The sequence below is a fragment of the Catharus ustulatus genome, chromosome 12 (genome assembly GCF_009819885.2).
Source record: "Catharus ustulatus isolate bCatUst1 chromosome 12, bCatUst1.pri.v2, whole genome shotgun sequence".
Taxonomy (NCBI): Eukaryota; Metazoa; Chordata; class Aves; order Passeriformes; family Turdidae; genus Catharus; species Catharus ustulatus.
Genome location: NC_046232.1, coordinates 8,169,833 through 8,183,452, shown reverse-complemented (window position 1 = coordinate 8,183,452; position 13,620 = coordinate 8,169,833). Strand labels below are relative to the sequence as shown.

General features: G+C 42.9%; 1 protein-coding gene across 1 annotated transcript; it reads right to left on the bottom strand.

Annotated features, from left to right (window-relative positions):
- Window positions 1–281: 281 nt before the first annotated feature.
- Window positions 282–8,444, bottom strand: PYGO1 (pygopus family PHD finger 1). Its single transcript, XM_033070613.1, has 3 exons — window positions 8,313–8,444; window positions 3,898–3,983; window positions 282–2,151 (listed from the first exon to the last, which is right to left on the bottom strand). Exons 1-3 carry the CDS (start codon window positions 8,359–8,361, stop codon window positions 1,030–1,032), a joined length of 1,257 nt encoding a protein of 418 aa, XP_032926504.1. The 5' UTR covers window positions 8,362–8,444; the 3' UTR covers window positions 282–1,029.
- Between the last annotated feature and the right edge of the window lie 5,176 nt (window positions 8,445–13,620).

Genomic DNA, 13,620 nt, shown 5'->3' with positions numbered 1-13,620 from the left:
TGGACTGTGTAAGCTCAGGGTGACTGAGCAGGCTGGAGCTGACAGCCCCAGAAGCTGGGCAGGATTTTCCGTGCACCACTTCATCCACAATTCTCAGGCAGCACTGAGGCAGGAGACTGGAACCATCAGTGAGAAAGAATGAGAGAGAAGTGCATGGCTGCACAACCATGACAAGATGCAAAGACTATCCCAAGGTATGTCCTCAAGATAAATGAATTAAGGTTACATGTGCAATCCTAGTTTTGGCATTCTCTAGATTTAAAGCAGTGGACTTCATAAACTTGATGTGTTCTTTTTCCAATTTAATCCTATTTCCAACAACAATTTCCAAATAATGCAAGACCTAGAAAGAGCCTTCAGAAAGTAATTGCTGAGAAGTCAAGAGATTATTGCCTTTTCAAGGAAACAGAAATGTGTAATAGTTAGTGGGTTTCATTGTGTTACTAAGCATGAATTCATGATTCTGAATAGCACATTAATGCTTTACTTCAAAAATAGGAAAAAGCACAAACAAAATTCTCTGTATTTACCCTAAAATAACAACTATTAGTACTGCACATTCCTCCATGTCATCTCTACTATATTCAAAGAAAGGCTAGCAAGAACATCAATAACAGACATTCATGCCAAAAGAAAGAAACAAAGTAATGAGTACTTGCAAATATAGTACCATTAAAACCAAGCACTAAATGCTAGTGTTAGTTAACACATTAATACACACTAGCAAATTAGGGCTATTCATACAGGCACATTTTTTCCTTCAATAATATTGTCAAGGCTCATCCTACTTCCGATCAATTGTCAGTTACAGTTTAATCAGAAACAAAAAAATATTCCATCCTGTAAAACATTTGCACACATAAAACTAAGAGTACAAAAGCTGAGATGGAAGTTTATGAATGAAAACAGATTAGGGAAAAGAAGATGACATCAACCAAACACAACTGATTGTCTGCAGAAAGTGAAGTACTCAATTTGGAACCGAATTTTCATAGCAAGTATTTGCTCCATGAGCAGCCCTTCAGGCTGTCAGCCTTCTGTGTTCAGTGCAGGTGGCCCTGCAGTCTCTCTTGTGCGCATTAACTGCACATCCTTGTCAGCCATGCAAGTGTCACAGCCCCACACCGCCGACGCCTCCGCCGTCAGAAGGCCATAGGCTGACTCTGTCATGCCTGTACAGATCCGATGGAACCATTTCTGACAAGAGGCTTCACACAGGATGGCATCCTGGTCATCATTGACTTCGTGTGTACAAATTCCACATGGGTAGACGGGTTCAGAGGATGAGTGTCCGTGACGACTGGGATGGAGGGGTGTTTTGCTGCTCTTTTCAGAGTTGCATCCTTCAGCAGTACCTCGAGGCTGCCGGGACTTGTTCTGAGTCCCATTTGAGTGGCCAGCATTGGTGTTATCAGCACTGTTAGAATGGCTGTTATCCTGATTTACCACATTGTTTCGAGTAACATTTTTCAGGTCACTGTTACCTTGACTCACAACATCCTCTGTCCTGTGATGATGCTGATGAGCAGCAGTGTTCTGGCTGGATGCTTTGCCGGCACCTTGACTAAAGTCTTGCTTTTGTGCTGATGATTTTGTCTGGTTGTACGTGCTTGGTGGAGGAACGAAAGAATGGTTTGACTCTAGCTGAGAATTTGGAAAATTTGGATTGTTTCCAGGACCAAAGTTAGCTGGCACATCAGGGTGAGGTATCTGACCAGAATGGCCAAAGTTCTCCCCAGGATTTGGCCTGAAATGCTGAGCAGGCATACTGACATTCTGATTCATCTGACCACTGCTATAAGGTGGTTGATTCCCAAAACCTGGGTTATCATGTGGACCAAAGTTGAAAGAGTGGGGTCGACTAAAACCCATGCCAACAGGGTTTTGAGGAAGAGGATGTGGCTGGTTTCTGAGGGAGTAAGAACCACCATATGGTGAAGACACTCTGGGCAGCATGTGAGGTGGCATTCTGAAAGTGTTATAGCCTCCAAAGCCAGGATAACCAGGATTACTAAAATATGGATTTCCTGAAGGAAGTGGTTTATAAGACACAGTATTATAGTTGTCATCAAATGGATTTGCAGCTACAAGGTGGTCAGAGCTTGGGTTCGGTGGTGGAGCATATTCAGATGGAGGAGGAAATGACGACCCCTACAAATATTTTAAATACAACATTTTAATTAGTTTTAGTACTTCCCTGCAAGACAGACCAACCACAAAGGTTCTGGATTAGCACTACAACTGCTGAAAGAACTGTTCAGCTGTTGTGTAAAATTCACCACTGTACCCTGCCAGGCTGTCTGAAATTTCAGTACAGAGGCAGGAGAGGAAGTTGGGCTCCAGATAATGTGGTGATTTATAGTAATCTCAGTGTTTTAAAAGTTGAAAATACTACTTGATATGTGACTTCTATTTCATAATGTTTTACAAAAGACAAGCAACAATACAAAAATCCAACTGTCACAAACACATACACAAAGTATTTCCAAATGCTGAAGAGCAGATTTGAAGCACTTCTTTAATTTTGTTTTGGGCTCATGTTACTGAATATACATCTCTTAAGACACCCCACTTCCATGAGGATGTACAAACCTAAAGGTACTATAATGCTAAAAAAGGCATTTAGAATATAGGAGTCAGCAGACTGGTATTTTCTGTAGTCTGTGGAATATTCTATGCTGTACATTTCTATACCAAACAGAGCATTCAGTGATTGTGGACAGCCTGCACAGCACAGTCAGTAGGTATGAAACACGAGGATTATGCTCTGGCTGGATTATGCTCTGGTTACAGAGTAGAATCAAGTGTTTTATGGAGCCCAGAGTCTGTTTAAATGTCACCAGTGCAGTCCTACAACTGTACCCTGTAGGGAACATCTACCAGGTTCACCCTCACACTAAACGTGGTCACAGAAAGCACTTCCTCCTAAGTACTAATAAACTAAGACTGAAAATTTATTTTAAAAAATATAAGAAAGTTTTGCAGTGCAAATTTTAACCCAGTCAGAAGGAACACAAGCTAATCTGCATGTTCTCTGGAGTTATTATCATCCCAGAACACAAGCAAACTCAAGAAAGAGCTGTGAAACCTCGTAAAGTAACTGAGTATTTCTCAGAGCAGGTTTCAGCATGACTACTCTAAAACAAAACAAAAATGAAGAAAACAGATCCACATTTCAATGGACTCTACATAGGCCTAAGAGAAAGTAATTGTTTTGCCTACATAAATAAAAGTATTTCCACCGAGCAGTACCAAATTAACAAATACTCTCACTCAAAGCTGAATGAGCACACAGAGGAAAACTTGGCACTACAATAGATATCCAATTGCTTAAGATATTTTGTATTGAGGCTTTCTTTTCTGGAAAGAAAAACTTCATAGAAACATCATATTGCAAGGATTCAGTGGAAAGGAGCTGTACCTGCCTTAACTCTTGCTTGAAAATCACCTGGGGAGCATGCCAAGGGTTTGGTCAAAGCATTAACAAACTGTACTGATTAATTAGCCCACAAGCCTACACACAGAGGAATGAAAGTAAGGAGAGAAGTAGTCTCATGGCAACTACTCGTGCTGTACAGATTTCTACCAATGGCTACAAGTCATTAAAAAAAGTCTGCCTCAGAATCAAATCCCTATGGTAAAAATACAAGTTGTTGCAGTCTCACTTTGCTCCTCTCTTTCTATATCTTTGGCAACTTACAGGGATTAAAATAACTTCAGCGCAAATAACTAGTATTTAGGAAGATTTCAACTTCAAAGTAAAACTGAAATATTTGGTATGTAGCTGCTATTTGTGACAACAAACTGATACTCTGAGCAATGAGAGACAGTCATGCCAGCAAACAACATTTGAGTGCGCTGTTTATTAAGAATGCAAAAGAAGCAAAGGGAATTTACCTGTGTATTTGCTTTGCGCTTTTTCTTATCAGGGCTTCCAAGCTGAACTCCTGGTCCTCCTAACCCATCCAATCCACTGTCACCACCTACAAGATGTCAATCAGTGCAATAGTGCATTAATTTTCCTGCAGACTGTATTGTAAGTTTGCCTGTAACTAATACAGCCTCAGATATCTGTTACAAATACTGAACTTGCATTGACTCTGGTGCCTTATGTTACAAATCCTAAAGGAGCACACATCTGGAGGTAAGCTAATATCCCCCCTATACCTCTGTCTACTACCACCTTCATGTCCCATTCATGCTCATTCTTATGGAAATAAACATTTCCATTTATTTTATTTTTATCTGTCCCTTGGTTCTTAACATCTCCACAACACCAGTTAGAAGTATTTCTTGTTTGTGTAAATCATAAAGCTTTCAAGAGAGCTGCAAAATGCCATGTCAAAGACTCACCTCTTATTTAACTCACATAGACACAGCATTTATTAAACTCAGTGTAGCAATACACAACAAAGTGTTACAATCCACCATGAAGGAAAAGCAAACAGTAGTAGATCCATGAAGAAAAAACACTTAAAACTTCCATGTTGTTTAGACAAATCTCCAGGGCATCAAATCTAAATTTCACTAAATGCAAGACTTGACCAAGCAAAAAGACACCTGCCAATAATAAGTGAACCAGCTCACCTCTGCAGAAACGTCATAGAATAACTGAGCAAGACTGTCCTGGCACAAAAACAAGTAAGAAATGCTCATTTCACTGGTAGCTCAATCAGACTTGACCTTGAGCAATACAAAGAGATGCCTATACTTCACCTAGGATTCTTCACCTTTCACAACTGTGGGACAAGCTCTCAAATTTGTATAAACTGTGGCCTTCATTTTTAAAGCCCTAGTTAGACCCCAGATAAAAAATAAATCTACCACACCCATTATTATCCCAGTCAGTCTGTCTTCATGGGCTCAAGTGAAATTGCCACAACATAGGAATGCAAAGAAAACCCTGAGCTGAAGTATAAGAAGCATTTTCAGGTGGTATGAGAGCAACACGTTTAAAGTACTAACAGCATTTTATTAAGAAACTATTTAATTCTTTTTTTCTGAGGCCCATTAAGATAACAGCTTATTTGCTCTTTTATACAAATATATACTAACAGAACAGTAAGTAGGCAATCCAACCTAAAAATTTGACTGTTGTTTAAAATTGATATTCAGAATTATGAGTCAAACTTTATCAAGATGCAAGCATCCAACTGAACACACAGGTCTTCATTACCAAAGACAACCTGCAGATAACTGTGAATTATCAACAGTATTATGCAAAGCAGCACAACGTATGACATTGCACTCCTCTGTTAGACAGCTGCTCCCAGCAGACAGCTAAACCATCTTTAGGACTATTCAGCAATGTAACACAAAATCTCTTCTCACAGGGAAGCAGCAATCCTACTCTATACAGACCATAATATCAAATTACTTGAAATACTCCTGATCCAAGGAGGCCTGACTGACAAATTTTCACTCCTAGCACTTGCTTCCTCCCTGCCTCCTTTTTTTTTTTTCTGAGATTTCAGGGAACTTACCAGTCCTACTTCAAGTAAGAATTCACTTCTGCCTCTGCTTTAATAACTTCCTTTTGGCTCTAGCTGTTGATATTGTTGATATTTGATTTTACTTTTCATTACACATAAGGAAGATACATGGATATCCCAGATCAACACCTATCAGATTTTAAGTCTGAATTTCAAAGACAAGGGCATGATGTCACAACCAAGTTCTCAAACTCATGCTTGCACACAGCATATTGTGGTCTAAGATAGCATCAGAGAAACTAGGTATTAACTCTTGAAAAAGAGACCTTTTTGCCTTGATCTAGAATATAAAATCCTGCATATACTTAGTGTGCTATGAAGCATTGCCACTGCATTACCTGTAGATACTAAATGATTACAGCATAAAGTTTTATATAAAAAATGATGGCAAATTTCCCCTAAATTTCAACTCTATAAATCATCTTCTTTATAATCTATTTTCTCAAAACTGTTCCTGCACTTCCTATCATCTCCAGTTTAGTTTAGTTACACTAAATTTAGTGTAAGACTGCATAAATCACACTCCTGTTCATGTCCCTGTATTCTTAAAACATAAATGACGTTAACCAATGAGAGCAAAATACTCCAAATATCCAGATTTCTTTTAATAAATTCAACAACTCAGTAAATTTGTGATCAAGTAGACTACTGAGGGTCATACACAAGTGTTGGTTTACAGTAGCTGAAGTTAAAACTTTATAAAACTACACATAAATTCCCTCTCCGGGATATCATTCTTCAAAAGGATATGAACATTAGAATTCCAGTGACAAGTTCCATCAATTTCTACCTGAATTAATTTTACCAGTGAAGCCATTCACATGCCTTAGTTTACAGAAGGGAGTCCTGTGTCTGGAAAGGCACAAAGCTTTTGTATTTTCAGTTCTCACTGTGTGAGGCCAATGATTTAATTCAGCCCTAAGAATTTATATTTTCCCTGTGGGTTCTATAATGATTTAATTTATACATGAAAGGAAACAGAATGTTAGTCCTAGCATACCTCCAAAAAAGAGTGAATAAGGCTCATTTTCATGAAGCCAAAATAAACTTTCCACAAAGTCACTTTTGGTACCTACCACACAGACTTTCATTAAAGGTGTACCAAGCATTTTGGAACGCTACACTAATGAAAAATTATTTCTTGTCTGAGAGTAATTTTTCAAGCAAAAATACAATCTTTTTGACTGGGACATCATCTATCTCATGGATCTAAAGATATAAATGCATATCTGATAACTATTCTCATATTAAACTACAGATAAAATTAATTTCAGCCATTCACACTTGGACAAGGAGAAGAGATAAGCCTCATAGTCTCTTTTACTTCATACATACCTAAGACGGACATTTTCAGTGTTAGTTAGGAGAATTGCAAGTTACAGTTTTGTATATACATTAAGGGATTTTGACTTTGCACATAATTTATGCTATACTTAACATACAGGATGGAATATTTTCATATTCACTGACAAATCTCTGTCTAGGTTTTTGGAGGATGGATGCCAGAGTCTTTTTAAACAGTGCTTTATCTCAGTAAGAACATTTTCCCAAGAAACATAAATGGCTGAATAAACTTTTCATTATAGATAGAAAACTAAAAATAGTCTAATTTTAACCAGATTTGGTAAGCCTGTTCTGTGGCCCTGAGATTATAAACAGTTTTGATATTAAACTGTAATCGGGTGGAACTCGGTGGGTAACTCCAGCATGTGAAACCATATATGCTTAAATATTTGCAGAATCAGGGCTTGAGAGTGGAGGAGTCTAATGAATTCCAGTCTCCTTTGTAACACTGCTGTGTGTTTTCATTCTCTCATTTTCAAGCTCGCAATCCAGCTGTTACTATAACAGTTTTAGAAAAGCAAGCTGTACATCAATGACAATATGCACCGTGGAATCCACACCTTTTCCCACTTACCCAACCAGAAAAATGCTTAAAACATCAAGAACAATAGAATTCTAGGGGCAAAACAGGAGACAAGAAAACGAGAAGCACTAAATTGAAAATTTTATAATTTTGCCATGATTTTTACCCAACTCTGTCACTCATCCTGCTGTCTTTATTTCATTCAGAAAGATATTTCTGTGCCTAAGGACTATAAGGGCACAACCATCACTACGCAGGCTGATGTGACACTGCCATTAAAGTCAGCTGCACTGCCGAAGTCAGAGCAGACCCTGCATTTCTGCCCTTCTCCATACACCTTTGAAAGAAACGCTTACTTCAAACCTCACCAGAGCCACACACCAGTGCTATTAGTAAAGAATAATATTGCGATTTTTTTTTTCTCCGAAAAGGGAAAGACAAAACGCCAGCCAGACTCAAGCACAGGAGGCAGGACTGGGGGCAGAAGAGCGAACACTCAAGTGTAATTTACGAGCTCTGCATCAGCACGAACTCGGACATGTGGCACCGCCGCCGTATTCCCTTGCACCAGCAGTATGCTCGCTGCATACTAATGTGCCGCACATCCCCAGACACACAGGAGACAGGACCGCACGCCGCCCTCCCCCGCGGGGCACACCTGCGCGCACAGCGAGCCCCGGGGCTGCCTTTCAAGGCCCGCAGGCTGCGGGAGCCCGCGGGGCCCGGCCGGGCCCCACCGACCAAACTTCGCGCGGCCCCGCACCGCCGGCCCCGCCGCAGCCGCGGGAGGGAGCGGGGAGGGAGCGCGGCGGGGGCGGCGCGGCCCGCGCGGCGCGGCTCGGGGAGCCCGGCGGGCAGCGGCGGTGCGCGCATCCCGCGGCTCGGCCAGCGCTCCGCACGGGAGCCAGGCCCCGGCGGCGGCCGCCCCCGGGCCCGGCCCAGCCCCGCCGTACCTCGGGATCTCTTCAGCGCGATGGGGTCCTTCTCCTGTTCCGCTGACATTACAGACAGCAGCGCATGGCTCCCAAGGCGGCAAGAATCGAGGCTCTTTGATGCTGCTGCCGCCGCCGCCGCCGGCCCGCACCCCGCCCCCTCCGCCCCCGCCTCCTCCGCCGCCGCCCCCGCCCGCTGCTGCCGTAGCCGCCGCCGCCCCAGCAGCGGAGCTAGGAGACTTTGCAAAGTTTGGGCGCGGGAGGGCTCCGCTGCAGCCCGCGGCGGGGGCCAGGCCAGGCGGGCTCCAGCGAGCGGAGCGCCGCTGCCCGGAGGCCGCCCGGGGCTCCGCGGAGTGCCGAGCCGAGCCGCGCCGGGCAGGGCCCCCGCAGGCTGCGGGCTCCTGCCTCGCCCGGCCCCCGCCGCCGGGGCTGCCGGGCCCCGCGCAGCGCCCCCGCCGGACACGGCGCCGCTCAGCGCGCCGAGCCCCCGCTGCCCGCCGGCTCCCGGGCGTGCAGGGGCGGCAGCGCCCGCGGGGCGCTCCGCGGGGCTGCCCCCGCTCCCGCCATGAGCGCGGCGGGACTGCCGGCCCGGCCGCGCCGCCGCTCGAACAAAGGCGCCGCCTCCCTCCGCTCGGCCAGCGCAGGGGCTCGGTCCGGCCGTGCCGGTGAGCGCGGGGGCGCGGCGGGAGCGGGGCAGGCGCCGCTGTGCGGGGGGAGCCGCTGGCCGGGTCCGGGCCGCGCTCCGGGGCCGTCAGTGGTTCCGCGGCTCGGCACGTGCCTCGCGCCTGCCGCCCGCCCCGGGTGCGGCTCCCTGGTCCCGGCCCACGCGAGCCGCTGCCTGAAGCGTCGGGCACCGCGCTCCGGCGGCTCCCGGGCAGGCGGGGACACCGCCGGCAGAGAGCGGCTCCCGCACACAGGTGTCACCGCCGCCGGGTCGGGCCTGGGGACCGCACAAACCTCTGGGCCCAGGCGGTGCCCTCACAGCGTCGGTGAACCCTGCGGAACCCTTGGAAACACACGGGGACAGATCAATCGGTGTCGGTGTAATTTTCTGCAAACACGTTCTGCCTCAGTTTCCCGTCTTCTGAAGGGGCTGCCTTTCTGAGGTGTTACATTTGGAGTTCTTGATCTAGATCGAAGTTGTTAATCACCTGCATTGAAAGTACCATTTGAATAAAGATTAATTCTCCCTCTAGGGATTAAAAATGCCCAACTGTACAGTATGGGGTTTGCTTACACACCTGACTTCAAAATACTTGGTGATGCTATTTCTTTATGTACCTACTTGTTAGATACTTGATACTTTTCCAGTAACTGGAAGAGGAAAAAGTTACATTTGTGTACAGGTTTAGATATCGGCATGGCTATTACTCAGTTAGACGTGCAAAATGCAAAAGTAAAGTGGAGGAAGTAATTCGTGTTGATTTCTGTCCTTCCCTAGACATCGTTTTTATTTGTTCACAGTCTCTCACTTTGCAGCGATCCCAGATGTGCGTACCTCGAAGTACAGCACACTGCCAGTATTCTCATGGGATGTGCTGCTTGATTTTGTGTAATCTTACTGAAGAGAAGTAGAGCCTGTTATTAGCAAGGTGGGTGTGAGCTTGTCTATATTTGGAGGAAGATGTGCCTTATCTGTGAAGAGATTTGCATTTTCCGTGGCAGAGCTTGCTGCAGGCCCAGCTGATTCTCCCGGGCTGCAGGAGCTCTGCGCACGGCTGCCGTGTAATGGCATGTAGACTGTAATTATGGATGCGCAGATTGATGTCACTGAGTCTATAAAGATTCCTACGGGGAGATTGTCTGCATCAGAAATGGGAGCTGGGAATTCAAATTTAACCCACTGCTCTAGTTGCAAAAAATGATGTCTGTTTTGCTCTTCATCCAAATTCAGCTTTTAACTGGCTCAGGTCTTTTGTAAGCAGTCTGAGAATCCTGTTGGACTCACTTCTAAACTCTCATTGGAAATAGCTGATGTGGTGTCTGAAAGGAACTAATTCACTGGCTCAGGTGCCTGCTACATCAGCATCCCAAATATTTCCCAAAAAATTTACAGAAGTTCTCATTATGACACACTATTCACCACCTGATAAGCCTCACTGTTCATTGGTTGTCCTTAAAATTACTCCATTTCTTCCTCTCGAAAGCTGGCATTAATTAAAAAGGCTTAGGGGTAGTTAGCAACCTCCCAACACCTAAGTAGAAGTTACCAAGAAAAGAGAGACAAAGCTCTTCACAGAAGAGTGTGACAGAAAAATTAGGCTTGTAATTTTAAATGAGCTTCCAACAGGGCAAAAACCAGAACAGCCTGGTCCAAGTTCAGCATTAGACTTGCTTTGTGCAGGAGGCTGGACTCAAAGTCAAGACCTCCAAAATCCTTTTGAACTGTAAAGATGTTGTCATTCTGAAAAAATTTTCTTCTTTTTAACAATAACCAACCACTGAGAATATCAGTTGTAATATCAGTAATGAACAAATATCAGTTGTGAACAAACACTGTTGTTCAGTATAACCAGTCCTTACTGAAAAGGGGGGCTTTGGTGAGATAACAGTAACTTCAACTGTAAGACCTTCAACCATTCATCAGACCTAATAATGTTATTAAGTATAGAGGAGCTGGTTTGGTAACTTCTTGGTTCTTTTCCATCTGAATTCAAGTTAAAATGAAGGCTATCAAAAGAGTCTTCTTGTGCAAAATACCAGGAGGCAGAGGAAATTTTTTTTATTAATTGTTGTCATAGCATCTGAACATTCAACACTCTCTAACATTTCAGGAGACAAATATCGATTAGACCTGGATACTTAACAGATTTTTATAGCATTTTCCCCCTGTGTATCTACTGCATATCTCAGGAGCAGAGAGCAGCCGAGCACAGAAGCCCATTTTGACAACATATGAATGTATGCAGAAGTGCTAGTGGGAAAAATATAAACACCTTAGATAAATGTACAGATGTTTAAGGAATTCTGAAAAGGAAAAAATGAAAGATTTGTTCTGTTTGATTTTTGTGGTGGCCAAGATACTATCTCAGAGGAACAAAATTAGGGAATAAAAAAGCAAGTATGACATCAGAAGAAAAAAAGCCAGAAACTGGCTAAACTGTGTATACCATGCCACTTCCAGTACCAGGGGAAAATCCAGGTCTTTTGCTCTCATGTAAGCAATGTATGTTTGTAAATACAGAAAATTCTCAAGTACATACAGAGTTCTATTCTGATTGACCAGCTCATTGCAGAAGATTTCCTGCACACAGAGAAATCAAGCCCTGTGCTTGGGCATGGACTGCAGCTCCTGCAGAAGGGCAGTGCCAAGGTCCAGCATCTGGCAGCACCTGGGCAGCTTTCCTGGCATATGGACACACAAGCTGATCAGCCAGTAGTCTCTCCCACCTGGATAGAAAGTGTTGAGCTGGGAAAAAAGGGACACATTTAAGGAAACTTGGATTGCAATAGTCTTGGCTTGCAGAAGTATTCCAGCATCAGTAGATTCAATTTACCCACTTGCTATGAGAGAAAAAATACAATAATTAACTTTTCTAAAAGGCCTCTTTTCATGTTATACAAATTTAAGTGCTAATTCTACAACCTCGTATATGTTTCACAGCACCACTGTGATAACAGGATTGTTTGTCAAGGCTGGAGGGAGTTTCTGTCAGGCCTGAGACAACACTAAAAATCTGGGTTTGTTGTTCTGAGCCCTGCTCCAGACTCATTTGTCCTCCTCCTCCACACCTCCCTTTGTTGGTAGTAAAACTGAGCACGTGCATGTTTATAAGTTACACTGAGTTGTGCTTTTTGTGCTTTTTTAGCCTGGCTGGTTATGCAGCTGGTACTACGCTGGGACAATGTGTTAAACCTTTGTGGGTCTATCAGATGCAGAGCATCTCTGCCAACCCAAGGGCTTGTAGCTGTAACTGAAACAGTTCGAACATGAGTCATTGAAGCCATTTCAGTGCAAACTGCTCTGCCTGCTGGTGAATGCTGCATCTGTTCTGCTCATGTAAACCAGGCCTCACCAGCACACGTCTGTTTCGTTTCTGCTTTTAATCAGCAAAAATTAGGACTGTCTAAACTTCTGCACTAGCCACTTAGCCACATAATATAAAGTACAAAATACAAAACAGGATCTAATTAATTGTTTGTTCATGTTTAACTTCAGTCTGAAATGAATACAAAACTGTTTGTAGGAAAAAAGTGAAAAATATGTTGGCTTATGAATTTTTCCATGAAAGAACGTATGTTTTTATTTGTAGCCCATGACATTAGTTTTCTTCCATATGACACAAGTCTGAGAATGATCATGCCTTTGTCTAATCACACTGCAAATCACTGGCTGATGAAACATATTTTTTTAAACTTTGCAAGTGAACCGATCAAAAAATGTCTCAGCTGTACGAAGGCCACTCTAATGTCATATCTATACTGGAACAAAATTTTCAAAGTTCAAAGCAAGCTCTTAGTTATGAAACCTAGTGAGACAAATTTTATTATTTTTGAGTGCACATTTATTTTTTCAGCTTACATCTAAAACATATATATTCTGAAGTATCTCAAAAAAACCAGCTTTCATGCACTCAGATACTCTTGGCAACAACACATGACTTACAAAGTTAAAGCCTACAATTTTCCAATAGTTTTAAACTATAAAATTTTATGTCCAATGTATAAAAATTAATTAGTACCTAAAAATTAAAATATAAAAACGATATTGATTATCTAGGAGCTTAAGTTTCATTATTATATTTACAGCTATATATAAGGCAAAGAACAAAAGTTTTGTCAAGAAATCCAGTATGTGTGTATGCATTAAAAAACCTCATTTGATCTTCAAGTCACCAAGATAGATAAAACCTCTATGATAAGTAAAAGGGAATTTTCAGTTTGTCTTGTTAACTGCAATATAATGCATTTTAGAAAGGGACAAACATGTTTAAGTAACCTTTGTAGGCTCCTCTGCAAAATGGACTTTGGCCTACTCTGAGGGGGTCGCCTGTTGAGCAAGCAACAGTGAAAGGGGGACACTCTGTGGGGAAAGGAAAGAAATGCAATTTCTTGCTCTTTCTGGACCATCATCCTAAATCCTTTGCATTTTCCTGTTTATCATGGTTCTGATGAGAAGAGAGGGAAGCATTTAATTCCTGCACTTCCTTGCTTACAAAATGCAAAATGCAAACAAAAAAAAAAATCACATTGTTAGAAAATGCAGCAAAAAACTCTCCACTATGAAATCTCTTCTGCCATCCTTTGAGAGGAGACAATAAACCCAACTTCATTCCCTCTTTTGTTTATTGTGCCACTAAAGTAGGGAAGAACACAAGAACAGATAACT

Excerpts from the sequence above, each read along its gene's own strand:
- PYGO1 (XM_033070613.1), bottom strand. The coding sequence starts at position 8,361 with ATGTCAGCGGAACAGGAGAAGGACCCCATCGCGCTGAAGAGATCCCGA. Across the intron at positions 3,984-8,312 it reads CGCGCTGAAGAGATCCCGAG|GTGGTGACAGTGGATTGGAT; the intron begins GTACGGCGGGGC and ends GACATCTTGTAG. Across the intron at positions 2,152-3,897 it reads AGCGCAAAGCAAATACACAG|GGGTCGTCATTTCCTCCTCC; the intron begins GTAAATTCCCTT and ends AAATATTTGTAG.